At 40.7% G+C, this 15,264-nt stretch overlaps 1 protein-coding gene across 4 annotated transcripts; it reads left to right on the top strand.

Annotated features, from left to right (window-relative positions):
• Positions 1 to 390: 390 nt before the first annotated feature.
• Positions 391 to 14,486, top strand: LOC115991907 (mucin-2-like). 4 transcript variants are annotated; one of them, XM_031115889.1, is made up of 3 exons: positions 391 to 811; positions 889 to 965; positions 3,402 to 4,791. In XM_031115889.1, exon 3 carries the CDS (start codon positions 3,491 to 3,493, stop codon positions 4,442 to 4,444), a length of 954 nt encoding a protein of 317 aa, XP_030971749.1. In that variant the 5' UTR covers positions 391 to 811; positions 889 to 965; positions 3,402 to 3,490; the 3' UTR covers positions 4,445 to 4,791. The 4 variants fall into 4 exon arrangements, 3 of the variants coding, with proteins under 3 accessions (XP_030971749.1, XP_030971748.1, XP_030971750.1); XM_031115888.1 differs by having other exon boundaries at positions 905 to 965; XR_004092370.1 differs by lacking the exon at positions 3,402 to 4,791 and adding an exon at positions 13,214 to 14,486 and having other exon boundaries at positions 394 to 811.
• The last annotated feature ends 778 nt before the right edge of the window (positions 14,487 to 15,264 follow it).

Consider the following 15,264-nt stretch of genomic DNA (forward strand, 5'->3'; position numbering starts at 1 on the left):
AGCAATATTGATGAACATATAGTAAGCACAAGATCTTTAACAAAAACTCAATTGAACCCTTGGTTTCTCTCTCCTCTCAACTGGTTCAGCCCTTGCTAATTTGGTATTTTTGAAGTTCACGTGAGATGCATGTGAGCATTTCGTTTGTGATTTTAACAAATATTAATAGAGGTGTTGATTTAACAGTCATGTAAAGATTATGGAGCAAATCCGCCGAAATAAAAGTTTAGGGATTGTTATGTCCCCTAACTTAAAGTTTAAGAAGTCTATGAGCAATTTTTCTCCAAAGTTGTCCCTCAAAACCTCTAGTATGAGGAGAGAGAGTATTACACGTTTTGGAAAAAAGCATCCTCTGTGTGGGGCCATGCTCATGTGTGGAAAGGATTCATATTTCCGAAACGTAGTGGATTTTTTCCTAAGTGTCACCATCGTAGGGTTTGGGACGGAATCCCATAAGAAAGTCCCACAAAATTACCAAGCAAAACCACAATGCAAAATTTCCAGAGTTTCTTTTTCAAGTCTGGAGGTCTGTCTAGATCTGAAGAATTAAAGCTCAAGTACCCGGTGGTTTCCCTACTGGATCTTGTGTTCCCTTGAATTTGGTTTCTCAATTTTCTAATAAAATTCTGCCGTTTTTCTCAAAAAAAAAAAAAAAAAAAACAAAAAACCACATGTCCACACCGGAGATAGTTTGACGTGGCAGGGGTAGAGGTGGCCTAATTGTCGAGTGGAGGCTGATTTGTTGTTGGCTGTTGCGGCTACGGTATCGAAGTCCTACTTGCAAGCTTAGGTTGCAGATGGCAGCGTCAGGGTAATTTTGTTTTTTAATATATTCAGATTTTATATTTTGGGAGAAACGGTTTGGATCTTTGAGGTTGTGAAGTTTAGGGTTGTGTTTTGTCAGGGGCGGAGCTACGTTGGTGACTGGAGGGCCAAAAGTTAAGAAAAACAAGAATTTAGAGCAGGTAAAATTGCATACTTAGAACCACTTTTTTTAGAACTGGCTCCCACATGTAAAATTATTTGGCCCCCATTTGTCCTGTTTCTTCCAAACTTGCTTTTTATTTTTTAATATTTTTTTCCTATTTATTATTTGTCTTTACTGTAGAAACTCTTTCACATGTTAGATCATTAGTTTGATTAAAAGTTTTACTTTTTCAATTTTCAAGTTTTAATATATTTTTCTTGATTTGGTGTGAGCTGATATTGCTTTTTATTATTTTTATATTGCTCTATGTTGTAAGTTAATATTGTTGTCCGCATCTGTGGCTACTTACTAGTAAATGTTGCTCTCTGTTACTGAATATATTTGTTGCTGTTTTTCCTACCTTGTTTTTTCTGCTCTATTTTGCTGTGGCCGTTCTTTTGGCTTTGTATTCTTTCTTTTCTTTGCATAAAATTTATAATTTTATCTCAAAAAAGAGTGCTGAGCTTATTTGGAAGTTAGAACTAGCAAAAATGACTTTAAGATCTTGAGAAGTACTAGAGTATTTTTTTTTTTTTTTAACCAATTGATAAGCTTTATTCAAAATTTCATTTTTGGCTTCTATTCTACTCAAACAACCAAATGTGAAAGTCATCTTGTATTTTTATATATAATTTCATATTGGCTTATAAGGATTTTGTTATTTTTTAATTTCTAAAAATATTATATCTTGCTATAGATGTAGTTGTTATATTTATATTTAATTTCTTGAATGGTTTGAACTTATGGCTTGTTAAAAGGACTAAGAGAAACTTAGAAGAGAAAATGAACTTAAGATACTTAATTGGTCATTTAGTTTTGTTAAGTGCTAATAAGAATTACATTGATTAAACCAATGCACAAAAGCATATATGTAGCATATTGATGATATGGTTATTAATCTTTGATCGCTTTGAAATTTTGCAAGTATAGAAAATATATGAATATAATGTAATCCAATGGTAAATTTGTTAAAATTTGCGACCATTAAAAAAATTAAAAAAAATTGAATGGTATAACATTGCTTAGAGTTACACCAAATGTAACTTGAACTCAATCCTATATATACATATATATATATATATATATATATTCAAAATCTTGGGAGGGGTCAAAGACTAAGCTTTTTTTTTTTTTTTTTTTTTTTTTAAATTTATAAGATGATTTTTTTAGTATCGCTATTAAGGGAATTTTTGAAAAGTTAACAAAATAATAAACGTTGGAGAACTTGTGTGATGGCTTGACCTAAGTACGTAAGTATTTTTTTTTAGTTCATTTTGAGGAAAAGAACTTGAGGATTAAGGAATGGAGCTACTCTTTGACCGGGGGGCCATGCCTCCCCTGGATTTTGAGAAAAATATTTATAGGTATATTTATTTTTTAATTAGCCCAAAAAAAAAAAAAAAAAAAAAAAAACTTGGTCATCATTGGTATCTTTTTGCTTATTATTAGCTTGCTCCTGGCATCTAGGTCCAAATAAATTTATCAGTTGGCCACTCTGTGAACTACTACACATGTTGTAGATCATCTCTATTTAAGATAGAGGAGAAAAAAATATGATGGATCTGAGTCTAGCTAAAATAATCAAGAGGCGCAGTGAGAGAAAGGAAGGTGAGAACAATATGAGAAACATGATTTAACAAAAGAACGTGAGGATTATGTAACCAAAGTTATTAGTACTTAAGATCCCAAGATCCTACATCCCTAAAACGTCAAGGATCTCATTAGGATCTCTATTAAAATGAAATTTGTGTGAGATCCCGATCCAAATCTTAAAATTAGGATCTTATAGGATTTTGATCTCATAGCGATACTAAGGTTGCAGTTGCTATTGGCTTTAAAAGCCATCTTTTTTTTTTTTTTTTTACTATTTAACTTATTTTTACTACTATTTAATGGTTCCATTGCTTTTTTTGGTATTATTATGAGCTTTATTGTACTATTTCAACTACATTTTAGATTTATTTACCGTATTTTTAACAAAAATTTCTCAATTTCAACTGAATAAATTGTTTCTAAACGGACTCTAAAGATCTTATGCTATAAAGAAAAATTCAAAAGTTGTTACTGTTAGGTTCCAAATATTTATGTATAAATGTTTAGGTTCTAAATGATTTATTTGTTGGCAAACCGCGTACATAAACTTGTCTAGGAATATATCTTAAAGCATTCCTATCAGGTATGCCAAATGTCAAATATTTGGCATTTGACACTCCAAACACCAAAAATCCTCTCACATGAGGTGTTCTAAATGCCAAAATATTTAGCATAAGTGAACAGTATCATTCCAACTTTAGAACAGTATGGACAAGAATGCTATATGAAAAAAATTATTTTTTTATTATTTTTCTCTCTCCTCTCATTATTTTAATCTCCTTTTTTTTCTCTCTCCTCTCATGTTTCTCTCTCTCAATTGTCCACCTCTCTTTTCTCTCAGACCTTCTCTCCCTTCTCGCTCTCTCTCACAATTTGTCACAGTGATCTCTCCATCTGCCTGCCTCGCCTCCGCTGCTCGCCTTTCCTTTGATGCCAACATTGCTCGCCTTTGCCAACGCCGCTTGCTACTCGCCAAGCAGCTCACTTCGCCTCCTCCAATGTCGTTCACCAAGCAAGCCTCTCTCACAATCTACCACAGTAATCTCTCCACCTACCCACCTCGCCTCTGTCGCCGCCAACAACTCGCCTTCACCACTCGTCAAGCAACTCGCCTCTCCCTCAACCCCAATGCTGCTTGCCTTCGCCAATGTCGCTTGCTACTCACCAAGCAGCTCGCTTCGCCTTCATCGATGTTGCTTGCAGAGCAAGCCTTCCTCACAATCCGCAATAATGATCTCTCCTCCCACCCGCCTCGCCTCTGCTGCTCGCCAGCAGCTCGCCTCCACCAATGTTGCTTGCTACTCGCCAAGCAGCTCACTTCGCCTCCTCCAATGTTGCTCGCCAAGCAAGCCTCTCTCACAATCCTCCACAATGATCTCTCCACCCACCCGCCTCACCTCCACCGCTCACCAACAGCTCACCTTTTCTCCGACCCCAACGCTGCTCGCCTCCGCCAATACCGCTTGCTACTCGCTTAGTAGCTCACTTTGTCTTTGCCGATGTCGCTCGCTAAGCAAGCCTTTCTCACAATCCACCACAGTGATCTCTCCACCTGCTCGCCTCGCCTTGCCTCTACCGCTCGCCAGCAGCTTGCCTCCACCACTCGCCAAGCAACTTGCCTCTCCTCCGACCCCAATGTTGCTCGCCTTCACCAATGTCACTTGCTACTCACCAAGCAACTCGTTTCGCCTTCGCATGTCGTTTGCCAAGGAAGCCTCTCTCACAATCCACCACAATGATCTCTCCACCCGCTTGCCTCTACTCTGTCGCTCACCTCTACCAACGCCACTCGCTACTCACCAAGCAGTTCACTTCACCTCCGTTGATGCCGCTCACCAAGCAACCTGTCTCTGTCGAAATTTGCTCGATCTCACTAAGATCTGAATCCCCTTATTTATTTGGATTGTTTATGGCTGATTTGCGGGATTGGATTTGGTTTGAGAAATTGGATTGTAGTTTTGTAGGTTTAGTGTTTTGAGGTGATGGTGATTAGTGGTGGTTTTGGCCGGTGGTATTGTGGTTTGTTGGGTTTATGTTTGTTGCATGTGGTTGGGCTAATTTTGGTTTTGTTTTTTGGGCTGTTTTTTGTAATAACTGTGGGTTGTGGGTTATGGTGGTGGGTTTTTAACAATGGTGAGTTGTGGGTTATGGTGATGGGTTTGTAACAATGGTTGGTTATGGGGGTGGCGATGGTGAGTTGTTAAAATGAGTTTTTTATTTCGTATTTTTTTTATATTACTAGTTTTTTAAAGTTATTTTGATATTTGTATATATTGTTTTAATATATAGAATTGAAGAATAAAAGATGTGATGTACGGTGAATTGTAAAATGGTCTGTTAAAATAATAAAGTAGCCTTTTTGGTGTGTTAAAATGGCATATTTATTAAACATCTGTTAATAATGCTCTTAGTGTCTATGATGTGTATTAAACATCATTCAAAGTATTGCGAGTCAGAATTCAAGAACGTATAAGGTGCAAGTTCAAGAAGTGAAAATCTGAAGAGCTTGATCAATCAAGAGAATAGCTCGATCAATCGAGATGCGATTTGCAGAATTTTGTTTAAAACCCAACAGCTCATTAAACGTTTAGGGTTTCTGAAGAGGAAAAATTATGCATAACGGAGCTATCTGGACGGAGGTGGCACGGACAGACGTGGCATGTACAGACCGAACGGCCACGTGGCATTCAGCCCATTATTATGTGGTCTCCAAGGAACCTTAAATGGAAAATACTTGCGACACACGAATAGCCCTGGTTTATAGAATCCTAACATGAATAGAATTCTAGAATATACACGCATTAATGAGTATCTTCCTCATAAGGAAAAGACTTGTTTCGCAAGCAAAAGAGTCTGGCCCTACACGACTATAAAAACCCAAAGACCCTCAAGAAAAAGGTACACACAATTTCTCTAAAACTCATACTTTCTAACATTGTTGAAGCTCTCTTCTGACTTAACCTTCGGAGGGTCTTTGGCCGGTACCACACCGGTACTCTCTATAAGGTCTTTTTCTGTGTTGGGCAGGTCTGGTATCGAGCGTGTTGGAACCGTATGGCTCACTGGTGATTTTTTCGGCATCATCAATTGGCGCCGTCTGTGGGAAATACGAGTAATCAGTCATTGCTTTATCCCTGAGACAAAAGGTCGTTCGGTCCAAACTCGATTGATGGCATCAGCCAACCAAGAAACTGGAAATCCCCCCACTGTTGTAGAATGGCAACTGCAGACACTCTCAACTGCGATCGAGCGACTTACTTAACAAAATAAAGCTCTTATGCTACAAAACCAAGTGTTGGAAGTGCAAATTAAGCATCCGCAAGAACATCAAGTCTTATCGCATGATCAACGTAGAAGTGGTCATAATCACTATCCACCCCTTCGAAATATTACAGAAGGGAACAACAAATAGAAGAGAAGACTGATGACTACAATACTGTAGGACGACGAACGATTGGCCAAAAAGAAGACAAGAGGCCTAGACACTCTAACAGCCGACCCGTTCGCTCCACCCCACTAAACGCTCCTATCAACCATATATTTACACTTATCAAAGACGACCCCATGTTGGAATGGCCGAGGAGGATGAATGGGGATTCAAGCAAGCGATCAAAGCACCAAATATTGACATTACCACCATGAACATGGACATGACACAAAGGAGTGTTATGATTTGAAACAACAAATAGAGATCCTTGTAGGCCAAGGGAAGTTGCAGCGACCTGGAGCAACCCAGCAAGAAGGAAGACCAATTCCCCACGAAAAAGGCGCTTTTTGGACGACAACCACCCTACAAGAGAGACTTGATGGGCAGAAGCTACCTCACCCTTAGAATACCGAATGCCTGAAGAATATTTACTCTACTTGCGATTAAAAAAAAATGCGAACAACCAATACCGCCTACCCTTCTAAAATATCTCCGAGGTAGTACCGATCATCAAAGTCGCCAAGGTGACGAACAATCTGAGAGATGATCAACTCAAGTAGCGAAGGCAAACATGGAAGGGGGGCAATAGACAAGGAATATTTGTACAATGCATTGGGTGGACGGTCACTATACTAAGTTACCTACGGGTAGATGCATGGCCATAGTCACCTACGAGTGGACGGCCACTACACTAAGTTACCTACGGGTAGACGCATGGCTAAAGTCGCCTACAGGTGGATGGTCACTATATTAAGTTACTATGGGTAGACGTGTATCCAAAGTCGCCTACAGATGGACAGTCACTACGCTAAGTCACCTACAGGCATACGCATGACCAAAGTCGACTATGGGTAGACGGTCACCACACTTAGTCACCTCAATAAGTCTGCGACACCAAGTGGACGACCAAAAGGTGACGAGGTAACACTTAGTCACCTCAACAAGTCCACGACCCAAGGTGGACATCCAACAAGTTGACGAGGTAACACTTAGTCACCTCAATAAGTCCACGACTCCAAGTGGACGACCAAAAAGGTGACGAGGTAACACAGTCACCATAACAAGTCCACAACCCAAGGTGGACGTCCAACAATGTGACGAGGTAGCACTTAGTCACCTCAATAAGTCCACGACACCAAGTGGACGACCAAAAAGGTGACGAGATAACACTTAGTCACCTCAATAAGTCCACGACCCCAAGTGGACGACTAAAAAGGTGACGAGGTAACACAGTTACCACAACAAGTCCACAACCCAAGGTGGACGTCCAACAAGGTGACGAGGTAACACTTAGTCACCTCAATAAGTCCACGACCCCAAGTGGACAACCAAAAAGGTGACGAGGTAACACTTAGTCATCTCAACAAGTCCACGACCTAAGATGGATGTCCAACAAGGTGACGAGGTAACACTTAGTCACCTCAATAAGTCCACAACCCCAAGTGGACGACCAAAAAGGTGATGAGGTAACACTTAGTCACCTCAACAAGTCCACGACCCAAGGTGGACGTCCAACAAGGTGACGAGGTAACACTTAATCACCTCAATAAGTCCATGACCCCAAGTGGACGACCAAAAAGGTGACGAGGTAACACAGTCACCACAACAAGCCCACGACCCAAGGTGGACATCCAACAAGGTGACGAGGTAACACTTAGTCACCTCAATAAGTCCACGACCCCAAGGTGGATGTCCAACAAGGTGACAAGGTAACACTTAGTCATCTCAACAAGTCCACGACCCAAGGTGGATGTCCAACAAGGTGACAAGATAACACGTGGATGTCCAACAAGGTGACGAGGTAACACTTAGTCACCTCAATAAGTCCACGACCCTAAGTGGACGACCAAAAATGGTGACGAGGTAACACTTAATCATCTCAACAAATCCACGACCCAAGGTGGACAACTAACAAGGTGACAAGTTAACACTTAGTCGCCGACCCAAAGTGGACGACCAAAAAGGTGACAAGGTAACACTTAGTCACCTCAACAAGTCCACGACCCTAAGTGGACAACCAAAAAGGTGACGAGGTAACAATCACCTCAACAAATCCATGACCCAAGGTGGACGACCAACAAGGTGATGAGGTAACACTTAGTCACCTCAACAAGTCCACGACCCAAGATGGACGTCCAACAAGGTGACGAGGTAACACTTAGTCACCTTAATAAGTCCACAACCCCAAGTGGACGACCAAAAAGGTGACGAGGTAACAATCACCTCAACAAATCTACGACCCAAGGTGGACAACTAACAAGGTAACGAGGTAACACTTAGTCACCTAAACAAGTCCATAACCTAAGATGGACGTCCAACAAAGTGACGAGGTAACACTTAGTCACCTCAATAAGTCCACGACCCAAGTGGACGACCAAAAATGTGACGAGGTGACAATCACCTCAACAAATCCACGACCCAAGATGGATGACTAACAAGGTGACGAGGTAACACTTAGTCACCTCAACAAGTCCACGACCCAAGGTGGACGTCCAACAAGGTGACGAGGTAACACTTAGTTACCTCAATAAGTCCACGACCCCAAGTGGACAACCAAAAAGGTGATAAGATAACACTTAAATCACCTCAACAAATCCACGATCCGAGGTGGACAACTAACAAGTTGACGAGGTAACACTTAGTCACCTCAACAAGTCCATGACCCCAAGTGAATGACTAATAAGGTGACGAGGTAACACTTAGTCGCCGACCCAAGGGGGATGACAAACAAAGTGACGAGGTAACACTTAGTCACCTCAATAAGTTCACGACCCCAAGCGAATGACCAATAAGGTGACGAGGTAACACTTAGTCACCTCAACAAATCCGTGACCAAAAAATGACAACCTAAAAAGTGGACGGACACCAAAAAAAAAAAAAAAAAAAGTTGGACGGATGCATGCCCATGAAAAAAGGTGGACGGACAAAAAAATAGAAATGGATGGATGCATGTCCATGAAAAAAAGGTGGACCAAAAAAAAAAATAATAAAAGAAAGAGAAGTGGACGGACATGCATGTCCATGAAAAAAAAAAAAAAAAAAAAAAGTGGACGGATGCATGTCCATGAAAAAAAAAAAAAAAAAAAGTGTGGACAGATGCATGTCCATGAAAAAAAGGTGGACGGACAAAAAAAAGAAATGGATGGATGCATGTCCATGAAAAAAAGGTGGACCAAAAAAAAGAAAAAAATGATGGCAAGGTAAGACTCAGTCACGTCGAAAAGTCCACGACCCAAAGTAGACGAACAAAATACCTTAAGAATGGGACGCTAATAGAGGACTACAACGCATCGCAAAGGTTGAAAGTTCGGGCATCACACGTCCCGGGGGTAGTGTATCAATGGCCTACCGTGCAGAAGGATGCCCAATCCTACGTATAAGCATACGACAAATGCCAACGCTGCAATAAGACCTCAGGGCTAAACACTACAAAAGGAAGCCGACGGACACCTAATCCTCATCCTAATGGGATGGATCGACAACCAAGGGTATCGACGACCAAGGATGCCAACGGCGCCTGATTCTCATTTAAAATTTAAGTCTTTCTACCTACAGGTGGAAGGACGAACCAAGTCACTCACGAGTATCTTAGTCAAAATTTAAGTCTTCCTACCTTCGGGTGGAAGGACGAACCAAGCCACCAGCAAGTGCCTTGGTACGAAATTTAAGTCCTTCTACCTATGGGTGGAAGGACGAACCAAGTCACTTACGAGTGTCTTGGTCGAAATTTAAGTCCTACCTACGGGTGGAAAGGCAAACCAAGTCACTTACAGGTGCTTTGGTCGAAGTTTAAAGTCCTACTACCCACGAGTGGAAGGACTAACCAAGCCACCAGCAAGTGCCTTGGTACAAAATTTAAGTCCTTCTACCTATGGGTAGAAGGACAAATCAAGTCACTCATGGGTGTCTTGGTCGAAATTTAAGTCCTACCTACAGGTGGAAGGATGAACCAAGTCACTCACAAGTGTCTTGGTCGAAATTTAAGTCCTTCTACCTACAGGTGGATGGACGAGCTGAGTCACCTACGGGTGCCTTAGTCGAAGTTTAAAGTCCTACTACCTACGGGTGGAAGGACTAATCAAGCCACCAGCAAGTGCCTTGGTACGAAATTTAAGTCCTTCTACCTACGGGTGGAAGGACGAACTAAGTCACTCATGAGTGCCTTGGTCAAAATTTAAGTCTTCCCACCTTCGGGTGGAAGGACGAACCAAGCCACCAGCAAGTGCCTTGGTACGAAATTTAAGTCCTTCTATCTATGGGTGGAAGGACGAACCAAGTCACTTACGAGTGTCTTGGTTGAAATTTAAGTCCTACCTACGGGTGGAAGGGCAAACCAAGTCACTTACGGATGCCTTGGTCGAAGTTTAAAGTCCTACTACCCACGAGTGGAAGGACTAACCAAGCCACCAGCAAGTACCTTGGTACAAAATTTAAGTCCTTCTACCTATAGGTGGAAGGACAAATCAAGTCACTCACGAGTGTCTTGGTCGAAATTTAAGTCCTACCTACAGGTGGAAGGACAAACCAAGTTACTCACAAGTGTCTTGGTCGAAATTTAAGTCCTTCTACCTACAGGTGGATGGACGAACTGAGTCACCTACGGGTGCCTTGGTCGAAGTTTAAAGTCCTACTACCTACGGGTGGAAGGACTAATCAAGCCACCAGCAAGTCCCTTGGTACGAAATTTAAGTCCTTCTACCTACGGATGGAAGGACGAACTAAGTCACTCACGAGTGCCTTGGTCAAAATATAAGTCTTCCTACCTTCCGGTGGAAGGACGAACCAAGCCACCAGCAAATGCCTTGGTACGAAATTTAAGTCTTTCTACCTACAGGTGGAAGGACGAACCAAGTCACTCACAAGTGTCTTGGTCGAAATTTAAGTCCTTCTACCTACGAGTGGATGGACGAACCGAGTCACCTACGGGTGCCTTGGTCGAAGTTTAAAGTCCTACTACCTACGGGTGGAAGGACTAACCAAGCCACCAGCAAGTGCCTTGGTACAAAATTTAAGTCTTTCTACCTACGGGTGGAAGGACGAACCAAGTCACTCACGAGTGCCTTGGTGAAAATTCGAAGTCTTCCTACCTATAGGAGGACAGACGAGCCATGTCACCCAAAAGGGTCTTGGTCAAAATTCAAGTCCCTTGTGCCATAAATAATTTTAGGCCAGCCTGTCAAAGACTAACAAGTCTCTCAGGATCCAAATCGAATCGTCACCCCACGGATCCTTCCACTCCATGATCACAGACCCATAGGGTGAAGAGGGCAACTGAAGAGGAAAAATTATGCATAACGAAGCTATCTGGACGGAGGTGGCACGGACAGACGTGGCATGTACAGATCGAACGGCCACGTGGCATCCAGCCCATTATTATGTGATCTCCAAGGAACCTTAAATGGAAAATACTTGCGACACACGAATAGCCCTGGTTTATAGAATCCTAACATGAATAGAATTCTAGAATATACACGCATTAATGAGTATCTTCCCCATAAGGAAAAGACTTGTTTCGCAAGCAAAAGAGTCTGGCCCTACACGACTATAAAAACCCAAAGACCCTCAAGAAAAAGGTACGCACAATTTCTCTAAAACTTATACTTTCTAACATTGTTGAAACTCTCTTCTGACTTAACCTTCGGAGGGTCTTTGGCCGGTACCACACCAGTACTCTTTGTAAGGTCTTTTTCTGTGTTGGGCAGGTCTGGTATTGAGCGTGTTGGAACCGTATGGCTTATTGGTAATTTTTTCGGCATCATCAGTTTCAGTCCAGATTTACTTGGTATATAAGGAAAACCTTAATACATGTTTTTCAAGTCCTAGAGAGCTACTTTTTTGAGATTTTTAGAGGTTTTGTGCCTTCTACTCTTTCAAGCATTTACCAGAGGTCATTCACATACTACAAGTATCGGTAGAAGAAAATTACAGCCCAAGTTTCAGATATCAAGCGTACTGAAGATCAAATGCATGAATTGGAGGTTTATGTTGGAGCAAATCTATATTAAAAAGTTTGAGGGTTTCACAGCTAGGTTTGATAATTAAAGTTAAGTTTACTATGAATTTAATGGTCTTGATTGTAAACTTCTATTTGATATGGTGGACTCTTTATCTTCGAATTGGTCCCCCGGGTTTTTTCATCTTAAAATAGGATTGTTTCACTAGTTTTCCTAAGTCATCATATTGGTCCCCCGAATTGGTCCCCCGAGTATCTTACTACTAAACCCTTCTCATGAAATGCTTTTTAGGCAAAAACTAGAAAATTTTCAATTTCATACAGAGGCTATTGCAACTGTCTCGCGACTGTTTTGCAACTAAAAGCTTCTCGTGAAAGCTTTTGTGCTTCTCGCGACTAATCTCGCGACTGCCTAACCCGCGAAAAACGTGTGTTTTCAATTTTATATAGCAGATGTGACAGTTTTTCAAACACTTAGTTTTTTCCCTCGCACTGCCTCTCTCAAACCCCTCTCAACCCAAAATCATTTTTCACTCAAACCCTTACATTTTCAAGCTTGTTTTCTGCATCTTCAACTTCAAGGTATGTTTTCTAAAACATTTTCTTCATGTTTGTCTAGGATTATGTAGAAATTAAGTTAGGGTTTTAAAAATTTGGGGATTTTTCGAAAAAGGGTTGGGATTCTTAATTTTGTGAAAATATTTTTTAAATCTTTGATTGGGCTGAGTCCCATTTGGTTTGTTTGTACCTATGTTGGCCCCATGTGGCAATTTAAACATGTATTGAGGCATTTTCACATGTGTTCATGCATTGTTCATAGTTGTTGTTCAGTGTTGCATGTTTTGTGCTTGACAGAATGTCCATGTGACATTTTTGTGATGTATTGGACTTAACTGAGTGCCAATGCTTGGGTTTACTCTTGATTGAACATGTTTGACATGTTTTGATCAATAAGTGTGTGTTTTGTACACTTTCCCACTTTGTGCCATGCCATACACCTCTTAGGCACACACTATGCATCACCTGCTGCACTCACATGCATCAACTCATGCACACACATGCACAGCACTTCCACACACATGCACAGTCACTTATTTTCATGCATTGTGTTTATGTTTACATGTTTTAGCTGTTATAGCATGGTGTTTTGAGTGTGTTTTGCTCTGTTTAAGTTGTTTTACTTCTGTTTTGGAACTAACTTGAATCTAATCAAGTGTTTTGTTTTGTTTTGTGTTTGTGCACCTGGTTCTATGTTCTCTGTTTGTATGTGCAGATGTCTCCTACCAAACATTTAGCTTCTAAGAGACCAACCTCAAAGCGTGCATGCACGGATTCTGATAATTTTAAGTCTATTGAGGTAGATTTGAAGTATAATGACTGCTACAAAAGAGCGACGATTATCATGGAAAGGGTCGTGAAATTGGATACCCTTAAGGACACCTTCATACCTGAAGTGTTCAAGGAAAGGACGTGGACAAAGCTCCTGAATCCAGTTGGAGTTGTATACTCGAAGATTATAAAGGAATTTTTCTCTAATGCTAGTGTAGAAGGAGATCATATAGATTGCTAGGTGAGACACAAAGAGTTTGTACTTACAAGGGAAAGCATACAAGAATTTTTGGAGATTCGTCCTCCCTCACAGCCAATCATAGTCCAATATGAGGATTGCTTGGACTCTACTGAGGAAATGGTGTTAACTCTTAATGGTATACTTAAGAAGACCTCCATGAACACAATTCCATTCAGTCTAGAGATGAGGACTCTTGCTCATGTAATGATCCATAACTTATATCCGGTCACCAACTTCACGACATTGTCCGCTCTAAGAACAATTTTTTTGTATGATCTCTTTACTCACAAGGAGATTGATATATGTGGACACATCTTCTATCTGCTGAAGAAAAGCATAGAGAAGCAGAACTCTAGAACAGTCATGTCATTCCCCTCACTCATAATGGGCCTCATTGCAAAGTCAAGGCTTAAACTTCCAAGTGGTCTCACTGTAGTTTAAAGAGACTGTCCCATTGGTGCACATACAGTGACTCAGAGCACAGCCCACATCAAAGGCTCCAAAATCGGCGTGTCTTCAATACCATGAGATCGTGTTGAGGAGGAGGGTGGCGATACAGAGGAGGAGATTGATAGATTCACTTCTGCACTAGAGACTTCAGCTCAACCATCTTCTTCAGCACCAGCACGACCAAATAGACTTGATCGCCTCCTAGCTAGAGCGGACCAGATGTTTACCATGCTTGACTCCCATGTGCAGCACATCGCGGACCAGTTTGCATACGTTCAGGGTTAGATCACGGCATTATCTTCTTAGATCGAGGACTTATTCGTAGACCATGGTTCAGATTCAGAGTCCGACCAATTCTAACCTCTTTGGCCATTCCGGTCAAAAAGGGGGAGAAAATTTTGAGGGGGAGCTTGCACAATTTAGGGGGAGCATAGCTTAGGCTTAGAAACATTGGTTCGTACAAGCAGTTTAGCATTATTTATTTTAACTTTTATAACTGTTTGTTTATAGTTTTTATTACTTTCTTTTAAAGCTTTAGTATTCTGTTTTTAATTTCAGTTTATATTCAGTAGTTGTGTTTAACTCAATGCTTTGTAGCATTTTTTTGGTACTTTTAGATGTTGATTATTTATCTTTAGTACCTCTCACTTGTAGCCTAGTAGGATCTTCTATCCTAGATGCAAATACTTCGTGTATTTTGCATTGGTTGTGTGTTGGACATACAATTGATCCTTGTGAGTGATCTTAATTGCATTGCGTGTCTGGATGAGCATTTACTAGTTAAATGTTCATTGTAGTCATTCTTTAACGACTGTTTTTGTTGATCAAGATATGCTTACATGTTTTATAGTGTTTACAAACTTGATCGCACTTTACTTGCTCATGTACGTACCATGTATTCAACTTGTCATAAGCTTAATGAAAGTTTTGTTTGTGTGCAAGTGTTTCAAGTTATAGGTATATACGTGCAAGTGCTTCACAACTTCTAGATTAGGTGTGAGTGAGTTTTTCCACTGTTCCCAAACTCACGTTTAAGTCTAGAGTTTGTTTTAGGGGTTTTGTCATGGAATAACCAAAGAGGGAGATTGTAAAGTTGTAATTTACAACTATATGTTTTGTTAGCTTTAATTTCGTGCCAAATTTAATTGTAATTATGTTTAATCTTTTGTACCATGTATTTAATGTGAGATTTAATTGTAAGGGTTGTGAGAGAGAGAGAGAGAGAGAATGAGAAGACTCAAGAAAATTGAAGACTGAAGAGTTTTTACTAGTAGCTCGCGACTAAGCATCTCACGAAATGATGA

Source organism: Quercus lobata, chromosome 5 (genome assembly GCF_001633185.2).
Source record: "Quercus lobata isolate SW786 chromosome 5, ValleyOak3.0 Primary Assembly, whole genome shotgun sequence".
Lineage (NCBI taxonomy): Eukaryota > Viridiplantae > Streptophyta > Magnoliopsida > Fagales > Fagaceae > Quercus > Quercus lobata.